The sequence below is a fragment of the Globicephala melas genome, chromosome 11, assembly GCF_963455315.2.
Source record: "Globicephala melas chromosome 11, mGloMel1.2, whole genome shotgun sequence".
Lineage (NCBI taxonomy): Eukaryota > Metazoa > Chordata > Mammalia > Artiodactyla > Delphinidae > Globicephala > Globicephala melas.
The window spans coordinates 36,189,292-36,204,010 of NC_083324.2; the positions used below are offsets into that span (position 1 = coordinate 36,189,292).

The window sequence follows — 14,719 nt, forward strand, 5'->3', positions numbered from 1 at the left end:
GGAAGGGGCCATGAAGTTCCCTCCCCAACACCCAAGGCCCTGTTTCCTACTAATCAGTCAGACTTGACCTTGACCCCTCAGTCAGAGCGCAGGTGGCTCACCCTTCAGAAGAACTCAGGACCCTGCTGGGGGTGAGGAAGGCTGGTTCCCACCCCAGTCCCCTCCCCCTGTGGAACTGGGTGCGACTTGGGGGCCTGACCTGGGAGCAGGGGTCCAGGAGCACACAAGTCCGGATGCCGTCCCCACTGTAACCCTCGCGGCAGCTGCAGGAGACCTGTCCCAAATCCTAATCAGTGGGGCTGCTGGTACCCTAGAGTGGGCCAGCGCCCTGGACAGAAGGAGCACCCCTCCCTGGGCCTGGTCTGAGGAGGGCCACACCCTATGAGGGAATGGCACAGCCCCAGTGTCCAGCTCTGCTGTGCTGACCTGCTGGGGGCCGGTGGGGATACATTCGGCGTGCATGTGGCAGCCCCCGTGGTGGATGAGACAGCCGTTAACTTCTGGGGGAAAAGACATTGGGATGAGGGCTGGCCCTAGGCAGCCCCTCCATTCATCTGTCTGTTGAGGTGCTCATCCCCTACTCTCTCAGCACCCTCAGGCTCACACCTGTGTGTGCCCCTCAGCCCTTCCTAGTCTCACTCATGCCACTGAAACCACACCCCTGGGGGCAGACCCCAGCCTCACCCTGGCACAGCTCCCCATCACCCGTGTAGCCATCCAGGCAGGTGCATGTCCGCTGACCAGGTGCCACATTGGTGCAGTTGGCGTGGGGGGAGCAGCCCCCATGGTCATGGGCACAAGGGTCCACCACTAGGGGTAGATGATCCCAGAGTTGTGAGCAGTGGGCATGGGACAGAGTGGGGACAGGGGAGGAGGGCATGAGAGAAAGGAAAAGGTCAGAGGGAGGGGTAAGACCCAAGAGGTGACAGGGATAGAGACTGGACCTAAAGGGCATGGAAAGGGCTCTGTGGGGAAATCCACCCCCAAATTTCAGGGGCCTCGGGGCATTGGTGTGCCTGGACCTGCACAGTAGATGCCGTCGCCCGAGTACCCCGCGGCACAGACACAGGCAGGGGCTGCAGCCAAGTCCTGGACGCAGCTGGGAGGGATGGCAACAGCTTAGTCTATGTCTGCCCGGCCCCTGCCCTGACCCTAGCCACGCCCCCCCCACTTGCCCACCTGCCCCAGGCTGAGCTCACTCACTTGGCATTGGGGTCACACTTCTGTGGGCACTGAGGGCCAGTGATTTCTGGGGGGTAGGAGGATGGTTCTGATCATGCTGACCCAGGAACCGCCTCCCCAGGAGTCACCCGCCTCTCCCCCTTGGGGCCACTCCTCACTCTGGTCACAGCGGAGGCCCTGCCAACCCACGTTACAGACACAGCTTCCGTCCCCTCGGAGCCCCTCCTGGCACAGCCCGTGGGCACAGTCACACACTGGGAGCGGAACGAGGCAGGACAGAAGTTACCCAGTGCCTGTTCTGTCCCTGCTGCGGCGTCTCCATGACCGCTGTCCTTGGCCGCCTTTCCCACCATTCCTGCCCGCCCCCGGGGCCTCACCTCCAGTGCAGTTGGGCCCGTAGCGGCCCAGCTCACACATCTCACAGGCCGTTCCGTGGAAGCCCTCGTGGCAGCGGCACTCCCCACTGCCCAGGAGCCTGTCCTGACACTGCCCGTGGCCCGAGCACACACCACCCAGACCCCCCGGGCACGGCTCACACAGTGTGCCGAAGAAGCCAGGGCAGCAGTCAGGCACCTGTGGGAGGGGGCACAAGGAGAGGCCCGGCACAGGCCAGGACAGACGTCAGGGGGCAGGGAAACGGCGGGGGTCGGGGGAAGGGCATCTTGGGGCCACAGAGCCACAGAACAAAGCAAGTCAGACCCAGAGAAATGGAGACTGCCTTCTACAAGCCTCTCCATGGCAGGGGTGAGGAAACGGACTCCACGGAGAGGGGCAGAGCTCGCCCCATTGCTGCCCCCAGGGCTTGGTTGCTGGTGTCAGTTCTAGGCTGAGCCTCTTTCTCTCTCTCCCCATCCCCACTCCCTGGAGGCACAGCTACAGAGACAAACACTGGCCCCTCTGACCTCAGACCTCTCTCCCCCTTCCGCCAGGCCTTTGCTTCCCTGGCTTCGTCATAGTCCTAGCCCTGCCTCTGCCTTTGAAGCCTAATCCCAGCTCCTGCCCTGGGCCCCCACTCCCATCTCCTCCTCTCTGGTCAAAGGCTTGGGGCTGGGGGTTGCTTCAGGGCAAACCTGGATCTTCTTGGCACACGTGTAAGAACAGCCCCGGGAGAAGGAGTAGCCAGACCGGTAGACACAGCTCTTCTTGGGGGTGTCCTGGAAATAGGGACAGGCAGGAGGACTCAGGCAGTGGCTTAGGTAGGGGCAAGGCAGTGAATGGGGAGACAGATTACAGGTGTCAGTGGGTGAGACAGGTAAGCAGGATAGCAAAAGGGTCAAGGAAGGACCACGACAGATAGACCTGAGGAGGAGAAGGTAGGCAGGACTGGCAGCCCGAGGGTCACTGGCCTCAGGTTGCCAGTCTGAGTGAGGCCTCCTCTGGGCAGACCTGGACCCAGGCCTCCTGGCCGCTGGCAGGAGAGCCAAGCGGCCCACGCTGCTCCAGGTTCCCATGCCTGGGTGAGCAGAGCTGGGCCCGGGGAGCTCGGACACCTTGGGCACAGTGAGAGCAGGTGAAGCAGGGACGGAATGTGCTGGGCCCTGCCTCACCTCCAGCTGGTAGCCTTGAGTGCAGCGGAATTTCCGGGTGCAATTTACACATTTCTCCTGAAGGGAAGGAGGGCAGAGTGTCAGGCAGTCCCGAGGCGGGGGCTCCAAACCCACCTTCCCTCCTCTGGGGCGGGCTAACAGCTCTCCCACCCCTGACCAAGTGTCCCTCCCGCCGGCCAGGCCAGCCAGAGCCTCCGGCTCTTGACCGCCCCTCTGCGCTCCCCAGGCCCCAGCCTCTTACCCGCAGGGCCTCTGCGTGGCTGTGCAGGCAGCGGCTTGAGCCCACCGTCAGGACCCCGGACAGGCCAAACAGTGAGCGGCCAGGGGCCTCCAGCACAGGGCCTTCCAGCGGCACATGGTTCACCTCGGGCTGGGGGTTAGGGCAGGAGGCTGAACACCCCCCACCCCATCCCCACCCTCCCCTCAGGGGCTGCAGGCCACGGAGGCGCTCCAGGGCTGGGGTATCTCTGTGGACTGGGGGTCTCCCAGGATGGGAAGTCTCTGGACCAGAGGCTGAGGTGCCCAGGTGGGGGAACTCCAAAGAAAAGGGGTGTTCAAGAGCAGGGTGCCCGGGGCAGGGCCTCCTGTGCTCCCCCACCCCACCACCAACCTGGCCGCTATGGTTGTAGAAGACAAGCCAGTGCGTGGGGCCCAGGAGGGAGTTGCGGTGTCCGCCCCTGCGCAGGGCCTCTGTGGAAAGCGCCTCCCCCAGGATCACATGGTGTCGCACTACGTCCAAGTCCTGGAGGGGGAAGGAGAGGCTCAGGGGCTCCAGGACTCCAGAGTGCCCAGGACGGTGCGTCCCGCCCGCTGTGTCCTTGTCGTGGGATGGGAGGCTCACCCACCCCCCTCAGTGGCCCCTGTCCCGGTGATCTTACCAGGCCGCTGCTGTTGGCCTGGGCCTCCAGAGAGTGGTTGGTTGGCACGAAGATGGTGTAGGCGGTGGCAGCCTCAATCTGGGGTACTAGCCTGTGGCGCTAGGGGCGGGTGCAGGCATCAGGGGTGGGCCTTCTTGCCCTCAATCCTGACCCTGGGGGAGGGTGCCCCCATCCAGGACTCCCCACTCCTGCCGCCCTTACCTGCAGCAGCTCCCGGAAGAGGCGGAAGGCAGGCACTGAGTCCAGCTGCTGCAGCAACCCCTGCCCCCCCAGCACATCCCCTCTCGGAGGCAGTAAGACCTGGCACAGAGCATGGGAGCTGGTCAGTACATCCTTGCCTCTTGGCATGACTAGAAGGTTCCCTGCACACACACCCCTCCAGCCATACCTGACCGACGACATGTAGGACACCATTGGTGGCAAGGAGGTCAGCCACGTCCACGCTGGCATTCTGCACCCAGACCCTCTGGAAGGCAGCAGGCAGAGCTCAGGGAGACACAGGTAGACACTTAAGAGTGCGTGTAGCACCAACAGAGAGGCTGCTGGGCACAAGGCACCCAACCTGGCCTGGACACCCTCAGACTCAGGACCTACCAGATGGGCACACAGACCCTCACCAGGGCCCATACATGAGGGGGCCAGGTGTGCACATGCAGACAAAGATGAACAGACAAGCCCTGGCAGGGCAGTCACTCTGGCCCAAAGACACCACCCAGCAGCAAATGTGTTCTGAGCACATCCTCTGAGCTCAGCCCTGGGCCGGGCAAGGGGACCCAATCGCATCGCCGGGGACCCTGGGCTGGGAAGCCTATAGCCACTCGAGGCCCCCCTTCCCTGTATGGTCCCCTCTTCTGCCCAAAGTTCACCACGTACCCCACTGATGTTGTGAATCTCCCAGCGTGCGGTGGGGCTCAGGGTGGCTATACTCTGCCCGTCCAGCCGGGCCAGCTCCTCCTCAGACACGGCGCCCTGGAGAAAATGGGCCCTGAGAGGGCACAGTTCAGGGGGGCCATGGAACCGGGTTAGTGTAACCTACAGAGACCCCTGGAACCGGGCTCCACCCCGAAGTGTGGACACATGCCAGGTTGAGGACCTCTGCGGAGGGGCTGGGTCTCACCCAAAAGCCCCCTCCCGGAGCCCAGCCGTGGCAGCCCACCTGACCAGTTGCGGTAGCATCCTCGGCTGCAGCCAGAAGGCCTGGTCCTCAGGGCTCAGCCTACGGATGGCAGACTCCGAGGGCACCAGGGCTGTGACTCGGCTGTCAGCAGGAAGAGTGATGCCGGCCCCCTGTGCACATGGTGTGGGGGGGGACAGGGGGAGTGATGCAGGCAGCCACCACCTGAGATCACTTCCCCCAGCCTCCAGGCCTGCCCCCCACCTCCAGCTCTTAGAGCTGTTATGTGGCCTCCTGGATCTGAGTCCCCAAGCCCAGCATTCCATCCGATCCTACCTTGATCCACTGGTAGAAGATGGAGAAGTGGGCATTTGCCTCCAGCTCCTGAGGGGAGGGAAAAAGCTGAAGTCACCAGTCTAGGGATAGACTTGAGCTCCCTCCCTCCATGACCCTGAGTGCGGCCCCACCCCCGGATTACACAAGAGGACTCCTCCCCAAGCACAGGAAACCACTCACCTGGAAGATGTCTCCGTAGCAGCTGAAGCCATCACCCCCGTAGCCAGGGGGGCATGTGCAGACCCGCTGACCTCCTCCCACTGCCCGGCAGGTGGCCTGGGGTTGGAGGGCAGAGAGACATGGCCTCCACTCAGCACCCATAGGGCAAGCTGGACAGCACCCACCCTCCATCTCTCCGCTCACTCTGGCCCATCCTCCTGCTGTCCTCCTGTCCAGCTACCCATCCCTACCATCTGTCTCTCCCTCTATCCAGTCTGTATTCAAGCTGCTCCTTTGGTGTGCCCGGCCCTGCTCTCCAAGCCAGTGAGCATGTGATGTGAGCTACCCCAACCCATCCTGGCAGATGGGTCAGGGAAGTCCAGGGCTGTGGGAGCATCGGGGAGGCCCCGGACCTCCAGGCGAGGCCTGAGCTGAGGGCAGGAGGAGCTAGCCAGGCCGAAGGTGTGGCGCTGGGAGCACGGGACAAGGGTGGTGAGGGCAGGGGCTGGGATCTTTATAAGGAGGGTGAAAGTAGGTGAGCTTTCAGGTGGGCAAGCAGGTGACAGGGTTTGGATTTCAGGTTGAGAAAGATCCCAATCCTGACCAGAGACAGGGACACTGCTGCGGCCAAGGCCTACCCCTGAAGCCTCCCCTGGGCCTGGAGCCCTCTCACCCCCTCACCAGATCATGGCAGCCACCGTTGCCTGCCCGGCAGGGGTCAATGGGACTGCACACGTAGCCGTCCCCCGCGAATCCCAGCTTGCAGGTGCACTGGCTCTGGAGAGGTTGGGGAGCAGAGAGCCTCATCTCACCAGAAGCATGAAACCCTTTCCTCCTCCACAGCTCAGCTCAGCTCCCGATGGGCACTCCCCTGGGGTGGTCTGCTCAGACCCCAGAGGAGCTTTTCCCAGCCCCACCCTTGGAGGTCCATGTTCTAGATGCAGAGGTTGAGGCCCTGAGGGGAGACTGGCTCTCAGGAAGAATCTGAGGAAGTGATGGCATTGGCAGGGGGGCATCCAGGAGCCTCGGGGCCTCTTTGCTCTCAGGCCTGGGCCCAGCCAGGCTGTTGATGTCTGCAGTGTGTGATGAGTGGGCAGGTTTTACCAAGACCAGCCCCAGGGATGGCCGCTCGGATCCCCCTCCAACCCCGCCACTCTGCTTGGCTGCTCTGATCCTTCCCGCTAAATGCCAGTGTCCTTGGGCTTGTCCACACCTCAGGTGAGTGACTAGTAAGACTCTCCAGATCTCAGTTGCCCTTCTTTGCACGATGGGGGCATCTGCAACTGCTTATTCCACCCTCAGTTCTGAACTTTAAAGCTCCTGATGGAGTTCGCAGCTCCAGCTCTCAGGCCCATCTGAGTGTCACTGCTGAGGTCCCACGGCTGGTGGTCCAGACAGTCATGGGGCAGGAGTCAGGGAGCCCCACGGATCCCTGCAAAGCCTGGGCCACACAGAGGCTGACCCTGAAGCAGCCAGGCCTGGCCTCCCAACTTGCATATTAGATTCTTCAACGCCAGCCAGTCCTCGGGCTCACCAGGCCTGACGTGCTTCACGTGGAAGATTCCAGATTCTGAGATCCTGTGACTGGAGTCTGAGACTCCAAAATTCCAAGAGCTGGATTTCCATGAGTCTAAAAATTTGGGGATGTCACTCTCTTTGGGCAGCTGTCTCTTCTTGCTTTGCTCAATACTGAATTCCTAAATCTAGAACAGCAACTAGCATGTAACAAGTGCCTGGTGACATGTGGGAAACCAGTGAGTGGGTGAATGAGCTAACTATCAGAAGGCAATGGCCCCAGTGGCCCGTAAGAGCAGAGGACTCATTGATTCTCAGTTATGAGAGTCCTCATCCCTGAGACACAGGAGCCACAGTCTTCTGACTTGGAAACAATGCTGCCTTAGCCCGGCACTCGAACACGCCTTCCTTTAAAACTACTGCAACCTTCGCATTGCTTCCAGCACCCGTCCACTGCTTCCAGATTGTACAACTCAACATTTCAGAACTGGATTCTCATTTGTGTCTGAGGTTAGAGACCCTGAGCTTGAGTTCTTAGACACTGCTAGAGTCAGATGGGCTAGCGGGAAGAGCCCCCCAGGATGGAGACCCCCACCCTGCTCTCTCGAGGCCGGCCAAGCCTCACCTGCCCGGGTCCCACATAGCTGCAGAGGGCGTCAGCATGGCAGCCACCTCGTACATCCAGCTCACACTCGTCGATGGCCACGCAGACACGACCGTCCCCACTCCAGCCCTTGTGGCACGTGCAGTGGTGGGTGCCTGGGGCCCCAGGGACACACTCAGCCTGTGAGAGCCGCGGATAAATGACTCAGGGCTGCAGGGTGGCAGGCTGAGGGCAAGGGAGTCCCACCTCGAGCCCGTGGGTCAGGACTTCAAGGAAAGGGCCAGACTCACATTCTCCGAGCATCCGCCACGGTCTGGGCGAGAGCAGGGGTTGCTGGGTGTGCAGGAGAAGCCGTCACCCTCAAAGCCATCGAGACAGAGACACCTGGGGGTGGGAGATGGTGAATGAGGAGCCTCCAGTAAGCCTCTGAAAGCTGTGAGCAAACTGACAAGTGCAGTCACAGACGCAGCAGAGAGGAAGCGCACGTCCTCACCTGGCAACATCCCCCTGGTTAACGCAGCGGGCATGCGGGTGGCACTGCTGGGCCTGTTCTGTGGGCCCACAGATCCCTGTGGACTCGTTGCAGAAGCGGCCACTGAAGCCCGGGGCACATGTGCCACGCTGGCACACCCCCCCACTGCCCGGACGGTTGTCACATAGACCGTGGACACAGCCGCAGTCTGCAGGGAGGAGATGGAGCAGGGAAACTGAGGCTGAGGCAGGGCTGGCTGGGAGCCAGGATGCAGTTGGGCAATGCTGGGAATGGGGCAGCCAGAATAGATTTGACTGCAGGGTCAAAATCAGGTCATCCCAGACTCGGGAGGGAGGAAGAAATGAGAGGGGGGCATTCATTGCTTTCAGTCACCCTATTCTAGCTGCCCTGCTCCCAACACCACCATCGGAAAGTTCTTCTGTATGTCTGACCTAAATCCTGCATGCTGTAGGTTAAACTGTGGCTCTCTTCCAGGCATGGGTAAAAGAGACATCTACTCTTGTGTTTCCAAAACCTTCTCCATAACCTCTGGACTGAACCCTTCTTCCTGAGGTTCTATTTCCCTTCTTGGGAGTCCCCAGCCCCACTTCCAAGCGACCCTTTTTCTCCCTGGCAGGTGGCCTAGGCCAGGATCACCCACCTTGCCGGCACTGGTCTCCATGCTTGTTTGGGTTGGAGCAGATGTGGCAGGCGATGCCCTTGTAGTCTGGGAAGCAGAGGCAGGCCCCACTGCCCTGGACCCCATCACTGCACTGGGGGTGGGCAGGAGGCAAGAGCAGTCACGGGGAGGGGATTATCCACATTCTCTTCCCTAACATCCCTTCTCTCCACAGGCTGTGAGCTCCTGCTCCCCCTAGAAGACCTCCTGCTGGAAGAGACCTTCCAACTCACTGATGCTGCCAAAGAACTAGCCCCTAAAAGGCACCTGGCCCTGGAAGCTTCATGGGTGACTTCTGCTTAACCTAGAAACACATAACTCCTGTGCTCCTCCACAGCCAGGTGCTAAAGCAATCGTGATATTACAAAATGGCAAAAATACAACACACACAAAAAACTACTGACAAATAGCCCTTATGAAAATAGATGTAACAATCTAATTAATTGATTCTAATTAAAATAAACATAATTTGGTCCAACTTCCACTGCCTCGATGTGAAGAACCCAATACCAGAGAGAGGCAGGCTTTGCTCAGACACACAGCCAGTCACCGGCCAACTCAGAAAGGAGCCCCTATCTCCCCCACCCCTCACTCCAGGGCAGGAGGGGACTCACGTTGCCTTTGCCATAGCAGGGGTTGGAGAAGCCCCCAGGACACTGCACACAGTCAGGCCCAAAAAACCCTTTGCAGCAGCCAGGTTTCTGTAAGAGAGAACACATCTGAGGGTCCATCAGGAGCCACGTCGACCCCTGGCCCAGGTTGCTTCTGCTCCCTGGTGCCATGTCTAGAGCAAGGGGGTGGGCGAGGCCCCTCTGCGACACCTTTTCCACCATTAGGATGCAGCACAGCTCTCTGAGGATGGCAGACCACCCAGCCCCAGCCTGGGGGCTCCAGAGGAGAAGCAAGTGCCCCAGATCCCTAGGGAGCAAGTGCCCCATGCCCAGGCTCACCAGGATGGTCTGATTGCAGTAGTGGGCGCAGCCCTTCTTCAGGACGTTCAGCCCAGTAGGGTCATGGATGTAGACACACTCCTCAGGGGAGATGTCCTGGGTGGGCCGTGCCAGGCTGGTCAGCAGGCAGGGGTTTTGGGCCGGCCCCCTTCACCAGGCAGCCCTGGTCAAGGGACCTTGGCCCCCTGGGCCCGGCACCTCCCCTGTCAGTGGGGCTGAGCCTCCAGGTCCAGCTGAGCCTCCCAGCCCCACTTCCCCACCCTGACCCAGGGCAGAAACCTCACGGGGCAGTCAGGAGTCAGCCCTGAGAGCTGGGCCAAGGGATGCTCACCAGCTTCACGCTGTTGGGGGGGCACATGCTGGTGTTCAGGGCTTGGCAGTCCACACAGGAGCCCTGGGCAGGGTAGGGGGAGGAAGGGAGAAGGGTTAGTCATGGTTTATTTATTTAGCAAACCCTAAGAAAGAGGCACTCAGCCAAGGCCTGAGGTATGAGAAAGAGTCACCACAGGAGGGCCAGAGGATGGTGTTCCAGGCAGAGGGAAGAGCAAGGGCAAAGGCCCCGCGGCGGGAGAGCTCAGTGTGAGAGCATCACAGATTTGGGCAGGGAGGCTGGGAATAGGGCTGTAGATGCGTGAGTGACGGCAAAGGGACCATCAGGAGGACTGCTGAGGGCTGGGTGTGGGGTGTCCAGGTGAAAACTGGGGCCTGCGCCCGAGCCCCAAAGCCACCCATTCATTTGAGGTGACCTAGAAAACGGTACCTCTCCCTTGGAAGATGACCCCGACCCAAGCAGCGCTGGGGTCCCGTGCGCTTACCGCCACGACCTTGTGCCGCTCTTCGTTGCAAAGCTTGGGCAGGATGGGCAGGATGGTCGGGGGCAGCAGGATGCCTTCCAGCATGTGGATGACGCCGTTGGCAGCCAGCACGTCCACTCTCCGTAGGGGTACCCCCTCAGGTCCCAGCAGGATGCGCCCCTGTGGCGGAGCCCAGCATGCACCCTTGGCCCAGTCCCCTCCCCTGCACTCAGCACACTGTCAGAAGCCCAGCCTGTCAGCCACCTCTTCACCCGCTCCCTGGCAACATCTCTTGCTCTGGCAGAACCGCTCCAGCCTCTGCACCCTGACCCACATGGTTTCTGTCACGTGGAGCCCCTCCCCCTGCCCATGTGCTCACTCTCCTCCTCTTTGGAGCCCTCCCAGCTTGTTGGGCCCCAGGAGAGGGATTTGATCTGTGCCTGCTCCCATATGACCCTCCACCAGGGCATGCCCACCGCAGGGCTCAGAGCACGAAGCCGGGTCCGAAAGAGGCTCGACACCTGGCTGGTCATCACCAGCCCCTCCACCGGTCCATCCCTGGTGCTCATGGAGCTCACCTCCTCCGAGATATTCACAGCCAGGACCTGATTTGCCATGGTGAGGACCCGGCCCTTGGAGATGAGCTTCTCAACAGTCAGCTGGGGTGGAGAAGAGAGTGGCCTTAGGCCAGGCACTAGCCACACCTTGGGGCCACACCCAGTCCTGCCCAGGTGACTCGCAGCTACCACCTTGGTCCCCAGGCTCTCCTCTGTCCTGTAGAGTCCAGATGGGCGGGGAGGGGAGAAGGGGCCCCCCGGAAGACCGGAATCTGCAGACAAACCCTCTGACAGCCCACTGGCAGGTGTAAGCCAGCCACTCTCCCAGAGGACCTCTCACCTGGCCGTGGCTATAGACATGGTACCTCACCAGCTCCTGCAGTTTGGAGAGACCCTGGCAGGAAAGAGAGGGCTTGGATGCTAGAGGCTCTGAGCCTGTATCCCTGGCCCCTTCTCCCCGACAAGCTTACCGCTGTGAAGAGGTAGACCAGGCGGCCGTCCCGCAAGCCATCCACTGCCTCATTGCTGGGGGCAAAGACTGTAAAGGGCCCAGGGCCATCCAGGAAGGAGGGCAGCCCACAGTTCTGTGGCGGTGAGAAGGAGTCTCAGGGGGTTCTGTGGCCAACCCTTACCTCTAAATCCTGCCTGGGCCCTGCTGCCCTTGGTCTGCAGGGAACACCCACCAAAAGTAAGTGGGTGACATTGGCAATGGGTTCATGCTACCACAGAGCCTCAGGATTCTGATGGGCAGGTTCCAGGATCGGGGTGTGGGCAAAGGCCCGTCCTACTCCAGAAGCCCAGATCACTGTGGGGCAGATTCTGGGTAGTGAGGGGTCCTGGGACAAAAGATCAGATGGGCGAGGACCTTTTGCCCAGACTCACCTCCAGGATGGTTTCAAACCGGGTGAAGGCCTCAGTGGAGGCAAGGATCTGGCCGATTGTCCTCTGTAGGAAGGGATGAGCATGAGGGCCCCAGAGGGGAAGGAGCTCTGCTCCAGCCCTGCCCAGAACTGCCCCGCCCCCCTCTCCGAACTCAGTGCGGGTCAGAGGCCACGCAGGGGCACAGGGCGGTGGGAGGGGAAGGCACTAGCTTACCTTGGGGTCCTCCGGGAGCTCTGGTGGGGGCTGCCACCGCAGGGCAGTGACCACGTGGAAGATGCCATTGGCTGCTGGGTAGTTGGCCTTGTGGATGGTGAATGTCTGCTGGGGCTGGTCTTTGTACTTGTAGGTGTATTTCTGCTGAGACATGAGACCTCTGGCTCAGACTCCAAACACCCACTCCTTGTCCTGAGGCTCTATCCCACCTCCACACCTTTTCCCGGGCTGTTTCCCACCTATGACTCCTCTGGTCCCCGGGCTGAGGTCCCTGCTTACCCTGAAGCGGCCGAAAGTGACCGTGATCTCCTGTCCAGCCAGTGTCCACCACCTGCGTGTAGGCTGGGTTCCTGACTCCTCCAGCATGTGCTGCCCTGCGATGATGTGCTGTCTGCAGAGCTGCTGGGCAAGGGATGCCTGTGGGCACAAGGGGACAGGGGTGCCGAGTGGGCCCAGGGCAGGGCAGGCAGTCCTCTTCAGGGACCGTTGCCCAAGCAATGGAGGGGACAGGAGGCCTCCCAGGCCTCAGACCCCTAGAGTGTGCACTGGGGACACTCTCAGGGCCCTGAAGCCTAGGGCAGGGTCCAGGGAGGAGGCCCACTCCTCAATAGGCAGGGGCTCACGTTCATGGTCCTAGAGGATATGGACGGTGCCAGCACGGTGAATGGGCCCGATGTGCTGAGGATCTCCCGGCAGCCCTGGTCTGGGGGCAGGAGAGGGTGTATCAGAATGGGTCTGGGAGGCCCTCAGCCATCAGTCCTGGGTTTTGGAGAGTTGAGGTTGGGGGGTGGGGGCGGCGTTGGGTCTAGATCTAGGGTAAATGGGGACATCAGGATCTGGGGGGGTAGCTCCCACCTCCATCATGCACCCCACCACAGTCCATTCTCTGCTTCCACAGCTCTTGGGCAGAGAAATAAGGCATCTCTGGAGAGTCTGCCAAGGATGCTGGGTGCAAGGGGCGGGGTCTCAGGCGAGTGACGGGGGTCACACACCCAGCATGGCAAAGGCGACTCTCAGCCGCAGTAACGTCATGCTCGTCTGGCTGGCCTTCTGCACCTCGTGGAGTAGGTGTCCGTAGCAGGCACGCCCATCTCCCACCTCGCCGTCCTTGCACACACAGCTGGGGGCATGGGTAGAACTGGTCAGGGCGGGGGCGTGGCCAGGTCCCCCTCCTGGCCCTCACCCACCAACCCCACAGAGCCCTTGAGGTGCACACGGGCACAAACTTGCCCCTGCCAAGCCCACCCTCTCTGCTCTGGCCCTGGTGCCCAGCCCAAGGCGCCTGTGCTCACCTGGTCTTTCCATCAGGGGTCACCTGGCAGGTGGCTGACCGGTCACAGGAGTAGGGGAAGCAGTAGGCAAAGCAGCCCGCGGAGGCATTGCGGTTGGTGCTGACCAGGCCTGGCTTACATGAGCAGGAAGCCTGGCCCACCCGGAGGGGAGGGAGGACGACACCACATCCGTGAGAACCGTGGCATCTGCCACACCCACAGAGCTCTGCTGGGTCCTCACAGCCACCGGCCCAGAAGCGGGTTGTCATGCTCTTCCCATTTAACAAATGGGGCAGCTTAGGCTCCTAGGAGGCCCGCGATTGTCCCACAGCCCATGCGAGCTGGGGGACCGCAGGGCAGGCCCAGCCCAGGGCCCCAGCTCACCTGGCCTGGCCTCTTGTACAGACATAAGGTGGAGTTGCTGGGGCAGCCGCCGTTGTTGGTGGTGCATGGGTCCTGGGGCAGACACACCGTTCCGTCCCCATGGTAGTTTTCAGGGCAGCGACACTGTGCCTGCCCCCTGGGGCTCACGGAGCACTGGGCAACTGGGGAGCAGGGTGACGGCTGGCAGGGGTCAGGGGCTGCCGGGGCAGTGGAAAGAGCCCAAGTGAGACGAGCACCCAGGAGGCCCATCTCCTCCACAGCCTCTATCCAGGCTGGCCCAGGGATGGGGTGAACAGGCTGATCTAGACCTTGGGGACAGGCCCTATTTCCCTCCCTCAGGGAGAGTTCTCCCTCCCTGTAAAAGGCCAGATCGTACTTGCTGGTTTAAAAGGATGCTCACCCTGAGCTGGGGCTCCTAGCCTCTAGATCCCAGACTTACCTAGGCATTCGCCGCCCTGCTGGGTGTGGCCAGGCAGGCAGCTGCAGGTAGGGGTCTCTGCAGAGCACTGGGAGTTCTGAGGACAGTTCAGGGCCTGGCAGACCGGGAGCTCTGAGTGGAGAAAGGAGAGTTATCACAGCAGCTCAAAGTCCCAGGTTGGGAAGGAACACAGGAGTGAAGATGCTATGTCAAATTTGCTGTGTGACCCTGGCCAGGGCCCCATCCTCTCTGGGCCTCTGGGCAGTGAAGGTTTCAGATGACACCCCCTCCCCTGAGAGAGGCGGCAGGCAGAGGTCCTGCTGAGGCTCAGGCCCCATCCTTCACCCAGTCAGCCTTTCCTGCTCTGGCCACTAAAGACTGGCTACCCCAGCAGCTGCTCACCTTGGTCACAGTGGGGTCCAGTGAATCCAGCAAAGCACAGGCAGCTTCCATCCCCGAGTGGCCCATGGCGGCACACGCCATGCACACAGCTGCAGACTGGGAGGGATACACATGGACAGGTGGGACCCCAGCCTCAGCCAGGGGCACACAGGGACGTCGAGTCCCTGCCCTCTGCATCTCCAGAACTCAGCTCCAGCAGGCACAACCTCAAAAATACAGAATTGTGGTGCAGGACCAGAGGGGTGGTGGGAGCCCAGGGCAGGCACCTGTGCTAGCTAGGAGGTTCAAGGAAGGCTTCCTGGAGGAGGCCTTCAAGAACAGCATGGGCAGGGGCTAGAGGTGTGATAAAGCAAAGCTCATGT

The 14,719-nt window shown here is 61.3% G+C and overlaps 1 protein-coding gene across 3 annotated transcripts in view; it reads right to left on the reverse strand.

Moving 5' to 3' along the window:
* STAB1 (stabilin 1) overlaps window positions 1-14,719 on the reverse strand; it is a 32,682-nt gene that overhangs the window by 12,367 nt on the left and 5,596 nt on the right. For 2 of the 3 annotated variants that reach the window (XR_009565975.1, XM_060308629.1), the window contains exons 6-44: window positions 14,358-14,453; window positions 13,977-14,087; window positions 13,538-13,734; window positions 13,175-13,305; window positions 12,875-13,002; window positions 12,506-12,585; window positions 12,162-12,299; window positions 11,883-12,026; window positions 11,670-11,732; window positions 11,258-11,371; window positions 11,128-11,181; window positions 10,809-10,889; window positions 10,252-10,410; window positions 9,768-9,830; window positions 9,437-9,532; window positions 9,101-9,187; window positions 8,469-8,580; window positions 7,829-8,015; window positions 7,626-7,719; window positions 7,357-7,515; window positions 5,898-5,993; window positions 5,238-5,333; window positions 5,058-5,105; window positions 4,764-4,894; window positions 4,481-4,592; window positions 3,996-4,073; window positions 3,809-3,907; window positions 3,608-3,706; window positions 3,340-3,471; window positions 2,971-3,099; window positions 2,730-2,786; window positions 2,253-2,336; window positions 1,560-1,755; window positions 1,341-1,436; window positions 1,204-1,249; window positions 1,023-1,099; window positions 685-810; window positions 427-500; window positions 200-274 (exon numbers count right to left, since the gene is read on the reverse strand). Coding sequence is in view for 2 of the 3 variants with exons in the window: in XM_060308629.1 (XP_060164612.1) it covers window positions 200-274; window positions 427-500; window positions 685-810; window positions 1,023-1,099; window positions 1,204-1,249; window positions 1,341-1,436; window positions 1,560-1,755; window positions 2,253-2,336; window positions 2,730-2,786; window positions 2,971-3,099; window positions 3,340-3,471; window positions 3,608-3,706; window positions 3,809-3,907; window positions 3,996-4,073; window positions 4,481-4,592; window positions 4,764-4,894; window positions 5,058-5,105; window positions 5,238-5,333; window positions 5,898-5,993; window positions 7,357-7,515; window positions 7,626-7,719; window positions 7,829-8,015; window positions 8,469-8,580; window positions 9,101-9,187; window positions 9,437-9,532; window positions 9,768-9,830; window positions 10,252-10,410; window positions 10,809-10,889; window positions 11,128-11,181; window positions 11,258-11,371; window positions 11,670-11,732; window positions 11,883-12,026; window positions 12,162-12,299; window positions 12,506-12,585; window positions 12,875-13,002; window positions 13,175-13,305; window positions 13,538-13,734; window positions 13,977-14,087; window positions 14,358-14,453 (4,145 nt within the window). In the remaining variant the exon portion in view is untranslated. The remainder of the gene's footprint in view (window positions 1-199; window positions 275-426; window positions 501-684; window positions 811-1,022; window positions 1,100-1,203; window positions 1,250-1,340; window positions 1,437-1,559; window positions 1,756-2,252; window positions 2,337-2,729; window positions 2,787-2,970; window positions 3,100-3,339; window positions 3,472-3,607; window positions 3,707-3,808; window positions 3,908-3,995; window positions 4,074-4,480; window positions 4,593-4,763; window positions 4,895-5,057; window positions 5,106-5,237; window positions 5,334-5,897; window positions 5,994-7,356; window positions 7,516-7,625; window positions 7,720-7,828; window positions 8,016-8,468; window positions 8,581-9,100; window positions 9,188-9,436; window positions 9,533-9,767; window positions 9,831-10,251; window positions 10,411-10,808; window positions 10,890-11,127; window positions 11,182-11,257; window positions 11,372-11,669; window positions 11,733-11,882; window positions 12,027-12,161; window positions 12,300-12,505; window positions 12,586-12,874; window positions 13,003-13,174; window positions 13,306-13,537; window positions 13,735-13,976; window positions 14,088-14,357; window positions 14,454-14,719) is intronic. The other variant, XM_030867374.2, reaches the window with a different exon arrangement.